Source organism: Juglans regia, chromosome 3 (assembly GCF_001411555.2).
Source record: "Juglans regia cultivar Chandler chromosome 3, Walnut 2.0, whole genome shotgun sequence".
Classification (NCBI taxonomy): Eukaryota; Viridiplantae; Streptophyta; class Magnoliopsida; order Fagales; family Juglandaceae; genus Juglans; species Juglans regia.
In genome coordinates, this window is record NC_049903.1 from 31,406,463 (window position 1) to 31,419,683 (window position 13,221).

The 13,221-nt window shown below is 34.0% G+C and overlaps 2 protein-coding genes across 2 annotated transcripts; both read left to right on the top strand.

Moving 5' to 3' along the window:
* Window positions 1-3,177: 3,177 nt before the first annotated feature.
* On the top strand, window positions 3,178-7,563 carry LOC109006091 (protein RETICULATA, chloroplastic-like). Its single transcript, XM_018985258.2, has 7 exons — window positions 3,178-3,967; window positions 4,079-4,177; window positions 5,087-5,307; window positions 5,574-5,643; window positions 5,720-5,799; window positions 6,843-6,907; window positions 7,204-7,563. Exons 1-7 carry the CDS (start codon window positions 3,425-3,427, stop codon window positions 7,395-7,397), a joined length of 1,272 nt encoding a protein of 423 aa, XP_018840803.1. The 5' UTR covers window positions 3,178-3,424; the 3' UTR covers window positions 7,398-7,563.
* A 434-nt stretch (window positions 7,564-7,997) lies between these two features.
* LOC109006087 (protein NRT1/ PTR FAMILY 2.8-like) lies at window positions 7,998-10,831 on the top strand. The gene is made up of 3 exons (XM_035688727.1): window positions 7,998-8,423; window positions 8,597-8,814; window positions 9,191-10,831. The coding sequence occupies exons 1-3, from the start codon at window positions 8,312-8,314 to the stop codon at window positions 10,652-10,654; spliced, it is 1,794 nt and encodes a 597-aa protein (XP_035544620.1). The 5' UTR covers window positions 7,998-8,311; the 3' UTR covers window positions 10,655-10,831.
* Window positions 10,832-13,221: the final 2,390 nt, after the last annotated feature.

The window sequence follows — 13,221 nt, forward strand, 5'->3', positions numbered from 1 at the left end:
GTACTGTTTATAAACAGTAATAAACAGTAAAATAGTTTTTTTTTTCTTCGTATGTTTTTTCGCATATCCTATTAATGTTCATCAACAGTATGATGAACAATAATGAACAGTAAAGAGTTTTTTTTTTTTTTGGGTTTGTCCGTGTGAATGTCAATGTGCGACGTAATACCGCAATCGAGCGTAGAGAATGAGAGAGAGGAAGAAAGAAAAAGTGAGAAAAAATATTGATTTTTGAGTTTTAAATGAACAATAAAGAAGTTTTTTTTTTCTTCGCATGTTTTTTTCGCATATCCTATTACTGTTTATTATATCATACACTAAAAATCAACTTTAATTTATAAAATACTAAATTTTCATCATTAAATAAATAATGAAATTTTACTGTACATTTTTAAGAGAAAAAACTATCTAATTAATTTGAATTTTTAATATAATTTAAATTTCATAATAAATGATGAACATAAATAAATAATAATTTTATTCTTATACATTAGACTATTTTAATATTCGAAATTACACTTTATTTTTTTCTTCAATTTGACAGATGTGGCAAACGTGTTTTTTTTTATTAATTAGAAAATCTTACGCCATACAGGATTTTACACAAGTACCACTAATTTCAAAATAACTAAGCCCATTCTAGAGATAAGTGCAATCACTGAATCAAATAAATAGCAAAAACAGAAAAAAAATAAAAAAAATAAAAAAATATGAACTAATTAATTACTGTCGTCTGACCGATCTGACGCTTCTTTCATTGCCGACCTTACTATACTAGGATTCCAATTAACCTTTTATATATGTGTGCGTATATATATCTCCTTATATTTCAAAGTGTATATCGTCTGATGAATAGTAAGATGAACAGTAATGAACAATGATAAACAGTATTCTTATTTTATGATTCCCTTCTTCGTCCATCTCTACATCCTCACAGCAATCCTCTTTACAAAATCACCACAAAATATCACAAAAATTATTACAAAAGAACTGCTACCGAAAAAGTAATATGAAAATATGTTCTGAATGTGTATTTCATTTTTTTATTTTTATTTTTTTTCATGTATTTTTTTAATCATCATAAACATTTAAAAAAAATAAAAAATTTACAACATCATTAAAAAACAATTCCTTAATCACTAGGTAAAAAAAAAAAAAAAGGTGAGAGAGGGAGAAAGAGAAAGCGAGATGAAAATGAAATTTTTTAGGATTTAAATCTAACCCTTCATCATAACTCTATAAATTTGATCAAATGGTAAAAATTTAAATGCTGATTTAAATTAATTTAAAATAGATAATTAACATATAAATATCATATCATAAATAAATTATCAAATTTAATTTATAAAATATTAATATTTCATCATTAAATAAATGATGAAATTTTGTTTAATATTTTTTAAAAATTATAATTATATAAATAATTAGAGTTTTAACATAATTAAAATATGATAATATTCTTAATTAACTAAAGAGAACTGTTACAATTAACAAAAAAGTAGCTCGAAAATATGTCTTAAATGTGTATTTCATTTTTTTTATTTTTCTTTTCATTTTTTTCATATATTTTTTTAATCATCATAAATATTTTTTAAAAAATACTTCTTCAATTGCTAGATAAAAAAATAATAAAAAAGAAAATTAGGGAAACGTCTCTTAGACGTTACCTACTGCTAGTATATATATATATTACCTTGGATGGAGCTACAGTTACCGACAAAGGGCCATTTGGTCTTTATATTTTTTTATATTTTTAAATATTTTTTTATAAAAAATAAATTTATAATATTATTAAAAACACTTTTTTTAATGCGTTTGTTTGTACTCATCATTAAATAAAAAAAATATCCAAACCCATTATTGAAACATATCATCAGGACCAACCATTGTTTTCCATATGCCTTTGTAGTTTGTACTCATCTGAAAAGTTGTGTTCCAAAGAGTACAAAAGCTGAATTTGTCAGCAAAACAATTAGTTCTTTGGGAAATGACTGACAACGATGTTCGAAATGATTGTCAGGAATAATCTTAGAATAATGTTCGAAACGGATGAATTTAAATGTTGAAGTAAATTAAGTTGAGATGATAAAATATTATTAAAATATTATTTTTTAATATTATTATTATTTTAAAATTTTAAAAAATTAAATTGTTTATTATATTTTGTGTTAAAATTTGAAAAAATTATAATGATAAATTGAGATGAATTGAAAGTATTTTATGATTCAAACACAATCTTAGAATTCACCCGTTTGAAATTTGAAACGCCAATCTAATATTAACTCAAAAATTATTAAATTTATTTTAATTTATTTATTTTTTCATAAAAGATTCTTAATTTTTTCAATTTAATATTTTTTTATATACGAGATATATAATCTTTTTTTAATTTTTTATAAATATATCTAAATTTATATTAACATTTAAACATATCTAAATTTATAAAATCTCATAAAATTCATTCTATCATTTTAATTCATTATTATTCATAAAAATTTATCTGATCATTTCAACTTAACATACAAATGGGGCATAAATCTATGGGACATGAGTTTTTTATTTAATAATTTATATTTTATCAACTCACTAGAATTTAAAGTCCAAAAATAGTAATTAAAAATAGTAATTATTTTAAAAATTTTAAAATTAAGAGTTATTTTATTATCAAATCGATAGGTAAACAAAAGTATTTATATCACATAATTTAATTTAAAAGATAAATTTTAAAATTTTAAATCTTATAAATTAAATTATGCAAATATATATATATATATATATATATATAAAACTAGATCAAACAATTATTTTTAATCAAATATAAAGAAAAAAGAACTGAAGGTCTCATTTAATCGCCTTTTCATTTGGAATAATTATTACAAAATCTTATAGGATATAACGACCATTAAAAACATATGATATGAAATTATTTCAATAACATAATACTTAATGCATCACTTCTCGCATAGACTAAGTACTCTCACTATTATTTTTTATTTTATTATTACTCTTTACTTACTTTTTTACTATTCATTACTTTTTATTTATTTTTTACTATTATTTAATATTTTATTATTATTTTTTCACTACTATTCACAAATATTCTCAACGCTTCTCACAACCCAAACGCACCTGAGTAATAATTTTCCCTCTGCGGCTCCGCCTGAGTCTCTAAAGATACGCCAAAAATCTGAGACGTCATTCTTTTCTTACCCAACCAACCATAGGCCTCCTCTTTCCTCTCAGCTTTCTCTGTAACCAAACAAGGCACACATGCCCTTTTCAGTACCTCACTTCTGCTTATTTTCCATTCCTGTAGCTTGTTTATTTTAATCAGTTTGGTGCTGCGTACTTGAGTTGCGATTTGAGAGTTTCTTGTTTCGGGATTATTTGTCGAATTTTCTCTGACTTTAGTTCCGACTGAGATATGGCGGGTTATTCACCGAGCTTCGGAGTGTCAAGGTTCGTGAGTTCCCGAAATGAGGTCGTTCTACGGAAGACGTGGGGTCAGAGTTTGGAATTCAGGAACGTAAAGGAGGTGGCTTTGCCAGTGTTGCTTCGAAACAATATGAGTAGACAGAGGAACCAGAGGTTTGTAGTGGTGGTGAAAATCTCAGAGCCACGTGGCAGACCGCAATCCGGTGTATTCGTCTCGAAAGAAGGTGGTGATGTGGTTTTAGAGAGTGGGTGTGAAGCGACAGCTTCTAGCGGTGTGAATGATGGGGATGTGCTTGGTGGAAGTGGTGGAAGTGGGAGGTCTTCCAATGGCGGAGGAGGTGGAGGTAATGGCGGCGGTGGTGATGGCAATGAAGATGACAAAGAAGAGGAGGAGTTTGGGCCTCTACTGAAGTTTGAGGAGGTGATGAAGGAGACGGAGGCACGGAGGGCTACTCTACCTTCGGATATGTTAGAGGCCGCGAAGAGCGTTGGCATTCGCAAATTGCTTCTCCTTAGATATTTGGATTTGCAGGTTCAACCAACTCTATATTAAGTGTCTGTTTAATCTTGCTGTTGAGTTTTTGTACATCATTGTAGTTTGTCTTCCTCTTTTGCTTCTGATATTTTGATACTTGAACTGTAGGGGTCATTCTGGCCTCTGGGCTTTCTAATGAAGTCCTTCTCTTTACTTCGGAATCGGATGTTGGCTGATCCATCCTTTCTTTTTAAAGTTGGAACAGAGGTTTGTTCTCGTTTTGACACACCCAAGCACATATATTTTATGCAAGTCTTTGTGTAGCTGAATGGTTAAGATAAAAACTAAGCCGTTTGTAGTACCCCATGAAGGGTGAAGAATGGGGTCCCATATTACCTGACTTGGAGAATCTCCTATGGCTTATATTGATTTCAAGTGTTATAATTGTAATCTTGATTAATCTTTTGGAATATAAGTGCGGATGTGTGAAACTTTTCATTCTATGGTTACAACATGATAATAGAGCTAATTACAGTCACAAATGTGGGATTTGAGCTGTGTCACATCAGAATAAATGAAATAACCTGATGAGGCATCAGGGATTAGAGTGGAGGAGATTGTAATCCCAACTCATAGAAGGGTGGTGAATGGCCGGAGATTCTACATATCTCAGTAAGGAGAAGTTCTTGTGGGGTTATAGTGATTCCGGGACTCCAATTGCAACCGTACCATACCTTTTGGAGTATAAGTATGTGTTTTGAGTTTTTCCTTGGATCATTGCACAATATATGTCAGTTATCAACTTTTTTCAGGGATATATAAATAGATAACTCTTGCATTAACGTGGTCGATGTCATGCTATAAACTACACACAGCATGTGTTTGCATTGTATAAAAGCATAGGTATACAAAGTTTGAAAGAGAGATTTGGGAAAGCAGTTAATAAGGCATTTATGCAGTAAGGAAGTTAGTATGCAAGTTAGGTGGCCAAGTATCCATCGAACATTCCATTCTTTACAGGTCAAAGGCCCATCCCAAAGTCATGACCAACTTTCTGTAGTGCCCCAATTGGTCATTTGTGAGTGCCTCCATTTGTGTAATGGCTTAGATTGTTGATGCGGTTTTATCATTTCCAGATATTCATATATGTATCATCATTAATTTAGTGTGATGCAGATGGTCATTGATACTGTTTGTGTAACGTTTGCGGAAGTTCAAAAGAGGGGCAAAGACTTTTGGTCAGAATTTGAGTTGTATGTTGCAGATCTCTTGGTTGGATTGGTTGTTACTGTTGCTTTGGTTGGTATGTTGGCACCTTATGTTCGTATTGGAAAACCAGCTCTGCCTAAGGGGTTTCTTGGACGAATGCAGCATGCCTATGGAGCTCTTCCTAGCAGGTTATTAGCCCATGTCAGTAACTTTTTTTTTTTTTTTTTCTCTTGATGAATAGCTCATACAAGGAATGGTACTCAATTGGTTTCCTCATGAAGAAAGGGTTTATCTTACTTGATCTGGACGTATCCTTTATATTTCACTTTGATATTGTATTTATACTTGTAACGGATCAAAAAAGGATATTGTATTTATATTATTGACTTAATTGCACATTTGGCTATACAATTGGAAGATTTCAATAAGCCTCTTAAGAAATGTTTTTATGCAGTGTGTTTGAAGCTGGAAGGCCAGGACGTAGATTTTCCTTGAAGCAGAGAATTGGTACCTACTTTTATAAGGTTAGTTATATTTATCTGTTTCGAATCATAGTGGAATTTCATCCACATACTGTCAGTTTACAAGTACTTTTTCCAGGGTCTCATGTACGGATCAGTTGGGTTTGCTTGTGGCATTGTTGGCCAAGGCATTGGAAATTTAATCATGACTGCCAAGCGGTATGCCTCTACACAGTATACTTGTTATATGCTAATTTTTTATTTTGTTCTTTCAGCATCTGTAAATAGTGAGTCTTATGTAGTCATTTTAATTGCATCTGTAGTACTAGTCATTTCTGCTTTTTTTTTGGGTTTTTTTGGGGGGGAGGGTGACGATCTCTGTATTCTTTTTTTTTTTACAAGTAAGAAGATATTTTATACTTTATTGATATTAAAATAGGCACCAAGTATAGGAAGTATACATGTGATTACACCTAGTTAGGACGATCTCTGTAATCCTTAGGTTCTTTTGGCCATTTTCCAGATTTTTCATATGGTACATTACTTTTGATATCATCCATGTGGCTTTTGGGAGTCAGGAAATTATGGTTTGATGCAATGCTTTGGCTGCACGTAATCCATGATAGGCCATATCATCCCGTCTTCCAGTTAGAAGGAAGTGGAAACTGTTATGAGTGTATTGTGAATGGAATCTTTGAAAAACTACAATGGGAATTTGAAAAGCTCATCTTGTTTTATCACGTTAAGTGACTCTATGACCGTGGTATAGACCTGTTGGTAATTTTGTATAGAGAATTTTTGGGGTAAATTAAAATGAATTTGAAGGAATAACTCTACTGTAATTAATCATGTCTGAATGAATGTCATTTTCTTAGTCACTTTTTAGCTATTTTTTCTTTTTGCATTAAAGAGTATACATATATATATATATATAGAAAATTTAAAAAAATGTCCTGTACTATGAAAATTATTACACGGGTCCAGAGTCCTACGGGAAAAAGATATGCTGCGTCTGCATGGTCTCCAAGATTTCTCGTCATCAATAAAATATAAAGAATATCTTACAGCATTTTGCTGCCTGCAAATTGTTGGCAGAATGTTTTGGGTTGATCCTTGCTGAAATTGTGCTTAAAGAGCAATATATTTACAGGAATTAGCTGCATTAGAAATTTTATTTAATGAATGAAGGTCAATTTATTCAAAATATGTTTGCATTTTCTTCTAGTGGGTCATTGCTCACAATATTTTGATCTATATGTCAGGAGTATGAAGAATTCAGAAGAGGACATTCCTGTGCCACCACTTCTGAAGACTGCAGCTCTTTGGGGTATGCCTTCACTGTTTAGATTTTCTATAAACTTTCAAGCTCATTGCCTTAATATGATCGTGAAACAAGTTATTTTTAGTGTCTATGAGCTGGTGTACATATTTTACCATTCTTACTAGTTCCTTGTTAGTTTTGGGAATATAATACGATACGATGCTTTTGTTTAGTATGCTTCTTTGATGTTTTGCTAACTTTATAACTTTATTGTAGTTTTTCCTTTTAGCTAATTGACGTTTAGCTGTCATCTATCCACACTGTTATGCTAATTGGTTCGAGTTTTCTCCCCAAACTTGCAGGTGCATTTCTTGCAGTTTCTTCGAACACCCGGTATCAGACCATCAATGGACTGGAACGTTTGGTAGAAGCATCAGCTTTTGCAAAGCAGGTTCCAACCGCAGCAATGGCTTTCACAGTTGGCGTGCGATTTGCCAACAATGTATATGGGGGGATGCAATTTGTGGACTGGGCTAAATGGAGTGGAGTGCAATAAGTCATCATGTATGCGTTTCTTATTTTATGTTGGATGTTTTGATATTCTACCCCACTTAATATGTTGGGGGTACTTCAAATTATTTGATGCTTAATAATCTTTTTATCCATGAAATTTATGATCAAATTCTGAAGTAGTACTACAAACTTCTTGATCAATTGGAAAGGGAATGAGAGAATGCCCATTCATATTCAGATCAGATCATGATCATGGTTTTTAGATGTAAACCATGATTTCATTCCCACGAGTAGTACTACTTATTCTTGAGGGAATGAGAATGCATGCCCATCATTCATATTCCTTAAAGAACAAGGTGCATGGATGGGTATTCTTAAAATATCCAAGCTGATCTAGTTTTTTTCCCACAACAAAAAGCCACCTATATATATATTTTTTTAAAACTGAAAGATCATAAATCTATCAAAAAACCTAAAATAAAGCCAATGCCATATATGTTATGGTCCTAGCAGTGGTCCGACCATCCTTGGAGGTTCTCGAAAAAAAAAAAAAAACTATTTAAAAGTAGTCCAACTAAACCATGTAAAAGTTAATCTATATTCATAATTATTCCCATTTTAAGGTTCTATAATATTACACGAACCAAACCGTATCCTTAGTGTTAGGGAAATAATTACTATATATGCCAACGGCACTCAAGGAAATAATTACTGATCTCTCATCTAGAAATAGAATAACGTTTCATTCCACAATTCATGTAAAGAGTCGACATAGAGCCAGAGGTTATCCAGCTCAACTCTGAGCTGTTGCTAATTGCATTTTTTTTTGTCTAAACCAAAAGCTATGAGAAAATTAGCTTTGCAGCGCATGCAGAAATTACCAAGACACAGAGAGAGAGAGAGAGAAAGAGAGAGAGAGGTGCATGAGAGTTGGAGTTGGAGTAGAGAGACAGAGAGATGGGCACTGTGATGATCAATTCCTACATTGCAGAGAAAAACCATTTCCCATCTCTTCCTCGACCCCACAAAAGTTCACCTGGAGGATGGAAAGCTATTCGATATATTCTCGGTAACGCGCTGCATGCATGAATGCAGAGCTCATGATTTTAATATATTGTTTTTTCTCATTGATATATATATATATATATATATATATATATATTTCTTAGTTTTTATATATATGACTTAGAAATTAGGGAGTTTAATTTGCGTGTCATGATTTCGTGTTTTGCCATTTTGAAGGGACTGAGACCTTCGAAAAATTGGCTACAATGGGTTTGATAGCCAATTTAGTGGTTTATCTGAACACAAGATACAACATGGACAATGCAACGTCGGCTTATGTGTTCAACATTTGGTCTGGTCTCACCAATTTTCTACCCTTAGCAGGCGCTTTTGTTTCCGATGCTTTTTTGGGAAGGTTCGGCACTCTTCTCTTTGGCACGACAGCATTGCTTCTGGTAAAAATCAGTTCTCATGATCTTCCAAATCCTGAAAATTATAGGGTTGATAGATCGATTAATTGAAGGGAACCATGCATTGCATTAGAAAGAACTTGAAATACTTGGTATAATTTGTTTGGATGCATGTAAAGTGATATCAACTTTGAATTAATGATACATCTATAAGGTTCATCAAAATCTGTTATCTGGTTAGGTCCATTAATCTTATTCATGGGAAGGAATTATAATCAGATCAAGGTTCGAAATCTATTTTCTTACTCCCATTTCCGAGGTCCCCAAAACCAAAGAAAGCTCAGTTTATTTATTTACTATTTTTATTAGTAATTTGTTTTCTTAAAAGATTATATGAACAATATACGTTTCATTTTCACAGGGCATGGGGACCATGACCTTAACTGCAGGGATACCTATGTTAAGACCCTCTTCCTGCATTAATGAGGAATCCAATTGCGCACAGCCTCAGGGTTGGCAGCTAGCCGTCCTTTATGGGGGTCTTGCACTGATAGCCCTAGGATCTGGAGGCGTTAGACCCTGCAACATTGCCTTTGGTGCCGATCAATTCGACCCCACAACAGAGAAAGGGAGAGCACAACTAGAGAGCTTCTGCAATTGGTGGTACTTATTATGTACAGTCGCCCTCATGGTAGCTCTGACCGGAGTTGTCTACGTTCAGACTAATGTGGACTGGATTCTGGGATTTGCCATTCCAACTTGTTGCCTTGCCCTTTCTATATGCAGTCTCCTGCTTGGTTGCCATACTTACATACGCATGGAGCCGCAAGGAAGCATCTTTGTTGATATGGCCAAAGTCATAACAGCTGCATGTAGAAAGTCTGGTCTTATCATAGGACAGCCGGCCTCTAAGCAATCCTACTATGATCCTCCAATGATTGGATTAGAGCCACAAAGAATGAAGCTTGCCCATTCTAATATGTTTAAGTTTCTCGATAAGGCTGCCATAATTACTGATCCAGGAGAATTGGACAGCCTAGGCAAGCCCAAGAACGGTTGGAGACTATGTAGCTTGCAAGAAGTAGAACAACTAAAACGTGTGATTGGTGTCTTGCCAGTTTGGTTAACAGGAATTGGTTGCGCTGTAGCTACAACACAAATGAAATCATTTGGCGTCCTTCAAGCAATTCAAATGAACAGATCGATTGGATATTTAACCCATCTCAAAATCCCACCAGCCTGGATGAGCCTCACATCCATGATTGCACTCTCAATATGGATCTATACTTACGAGCAAGTTTACCTTCCTCTAATGCGGAAAATGACCCAAAATGATAAAAGATTGACATTGGAACAAAGAATCGTGATCGGAGTTGTGATGTCAATTTTGTGCATGTTGGTAGCTGGGTTTACCGAGATGGAGCGTCGTGACTCAGCTTTGAAACGTGGGTCCTTTGAGTCACCTATAACAGTTGCATTGCTTCTACCTCAATTTGTTTTGTCTGGTTTGATTGAAGCTTTTGGTGCCATTGCCATGATGGAGTTGCTTACTGCACATTGGCCAAATAACATGAAGACTCTTGGGGGGGCAATCTTTTATCTCAGTTTCACTATTGCAGGCTGTCTGAATTCCATTCTCATTGATATCTTCCTCAAAGTCGCTTGGATAAATGGAAAGTTACCATGGTTAGGTGGTAATGATCTTAATAAGAACAGGCTCGAGTACTTTTATTTCACCGTTGCCGCTCTCTCAACTTTAAACCTGATCTATTTCCGTGTCTTCGCTTGCCGTTATTTGGAGTATATCGAGCCGCAGAAGTCATTCCATTGTGAAGCGAATGATCTCGAGGAAAAATGGTTGCAGATGAAAGGAACAGATCATTAGAAAAGTAACCGAGTGACCAGTTTTTTATTTCTATTTTTAATTTTTTTTCCTAGAGGCGTTTATCGTGCATTATACCTTTGTGGATTCATCTAACGTGTACTGTAAGATTTGTTTTTGCATTTTTCATGTTAATAACAAATTAGCCTTAAATTGTGCAGTAAATGTCTCATGTTTCTCTATAATCGAGTAATTAATTTTATTTGTTTGAAAGTGTATATATCCGGCCACCTAGAAGATCTCATAAAAGTAAATTTATAAATTGTATAAGTTGTCAGATCATTTACTTTATAATAAAAGGTACTTTATATTTGATATATATATATATATATATACACACACACACCACATCAATGATTTAAATTTGTGAATTTATTGTAGTGAGATCCATTTGTGGATGAAGTGAATTTTCTCTATCCCAAATGTTTATATACGTTCCATTTTCTAAGGCAGAAAAGAAATCAACTACAGTAAAATCCTACAATAACAAAATCCTGAGAATTAACTAAGAATCTTAGAATTCAATGACAAAAACACTTCAAAATCACTAGTTAGTCGATGGATTTAGAAGAGAATATCTGTATTTGATCCTTTACAATCCAAATCTCTTGTTTGGGACATTAAGATTAGACTTGGATTTGGAATATCAAATCCAAACATTATTTTTAATCACTCAAAAATCTTGAACTTCAAATCTTAATTATTAAAAAAAATTCAAATCATTAACAAACGTGGACTTATCAAAACAAATAATCAAAGTAATTGAATGAATAGTTAACTCAAGAGAACAATATTATAACTTAGCTACTAGCTAGCTAGCTAGTTATTTTTGCAAACTATGGATTGATCAACATTTGTGTGGCGTTTGATCTGGCAGCTTGGTAGTCATAATAATCTTGTGGTTATTTTGGATGAGATTGCAAGATTTGGCATTCAAGTCAAGAGAAATTAAGAAGCGAATTAAGATCGAAGCGACATTTGACAATTGAAGGAAAGAATTAAGTACTGGATGTTGGGGTTTCGCTTGTTGGTTGTGTGGTGCATGATATATATCAAGCTAAAAAGGATGTGTACTGTTAATGTAGTGTGGTAAAAGAAGGATGGTTTCTCTGTTTTGACTTTTGAAGGCTGGTTTCACTGTTTTGACAAAGAATATCGTCTCTCAGACTTTGTCTATGGAGTGCATGCATGACTGAGGAAGACCTTTCTACGTTGTGGGAAGGGCTGAAACTGACTGAGGATGAAGAAGATGTTGTTCTGTTAATGAACCGATCCATTAAAGAGGTTGATACAAGAGGGAAGAATTGTCTCATGGCTATGATTATCACAGAAAAAAACTTTAACAAGAGGCGTTCAGATCAATGATGCCACAAGTCTAGAAATTGAAAGGGTGGATTCACTTTACTAACGCTGGTGACAATAAGTTTATTATGGAGTTTCAAAAAGTTGCAGACAAAGAAAGGGTTCTACAAGGAATTAGACCTTGGACCTTGGACAGATCCTTGATGGCCCTTTAAGAGATTGATGCTAGCCTCCCCCCAAGCGTTGTCATTTTATCCCATGAACCATTTTGGGTGCACCATAATGTTCCTTTGGTAGGCATGAACAAAAAGTATGGAGAATTGATTGCTTCTGTTATAGGGAAACTTCTAAATGTCGAAGTAGATCAACAAGGGATGGGATGGGGCAGGTGCCTTAGAGTGAAGGTTGAAGTTGATGTTACTAAGCCTCTGGCTCGAGGTAGATGGATCAAAGTGGGGAGTAAACAGACATGGATTGCTTTCAAATACGAGAGGCTACAAAATTTTTGCTCTAAGTGTGGTGTCCTGAAGCACAAAGGGAGAGGATGTCCTTTATAGAAACAAGGTGATGATTCCTTGGCTCAGTTTGGGCCTTGGTTGCAAGCAGCTCCAACTAGAATCAGCTTGAATGAGTCTAGGAAGTATAGTAATAGATCGGAATCAGAGTAGCCAGAGTTCAGACATCAGCACCATGCCATGGTGGGGGAGGTTGGTGAGAATGGAAAAGGAAAGTCAGATATTGAGGAGATTTTTGAGGCACAATCATAGGAAAAAAATAGTGGATTTGGAAGTAGAAGATCATGCTATTAATTTTGGTATCTCTGAGATTACCAAATGCAAGGCTAGTAATCAACTTATCCCCATGAATGGAAACGAGTACAATATAGAAGTAGTTTCCAAAGAAAGCCTCTCGACTCAAAAGGTAAGTCAGGTGCCAGCTTAGCTGATATCTCCAAAGGAAATCTCCACTCTTGGAGGTGAACTAGTAGGCGTTGACATGGATTATGAGGATGATACTGCTACCGTGGATAGTGGAGGGGACCACCTGGTAGGATCAAAAGAGAACTTTGATATTAGTGGTGTTGTCTCTAACATCTTTTTGTTTAATTCAAAAAAAGTATTCCCTAAGAAGAAGTCTAGTTGGAAAAGGAAGGCCTGAGAGGTGTCTCACAAAAGGCCTATTGAACACCTTGTTGAAAGTGAAGGGACTAAAAAGAGGGACTCTAGCACATCTTTGAGAGGACCTTTACTACCCTACTATGCTAAAAA

Coding starts and splice junctions, on each gene's coding strand:
- LOC109006091 (XM_018985258.2), top strand. CDS start 3,425: ATGGCGGGTTATTCACCGAGCTTCGGAGTGTCAAGGTTCGTGAGTTCC. Junction 3,968..4,078: donor TTAGATATTTGGATTTGCAG/GTTCAACCAACT, acceptor CTTGAACTGTAG/GGGTCATTCTGGCCTCTGGG. Junction 4,178..5,086: donor TTTTTAAAGTTGGAACAGAG/GTTTGTTCTCGT, acceptor AGTGTGATGCAG/ATGGTCATTGATACTGTTTG.
- LOC109006087 (XM_035688727.1), top strand. CDS start 8,312: ATGGGCACTGTGATGATCAATTCCTACATTGCAGAGAAAAACCATTTC. Junction 8,424..8,596: donor AGCTATTCGATATATTCTCG/GTAACGCGCTGC, acceptor GCCATTTTGAAG/GGACTGAGACCTTCGAAAAA. Junction 8,815..9,190: donor GCACGACAGCATTGCTTCTG/GTAAAAATCAGT, acceptor TCATTTTCACAG/GGCATGGGGACCATGACCTT.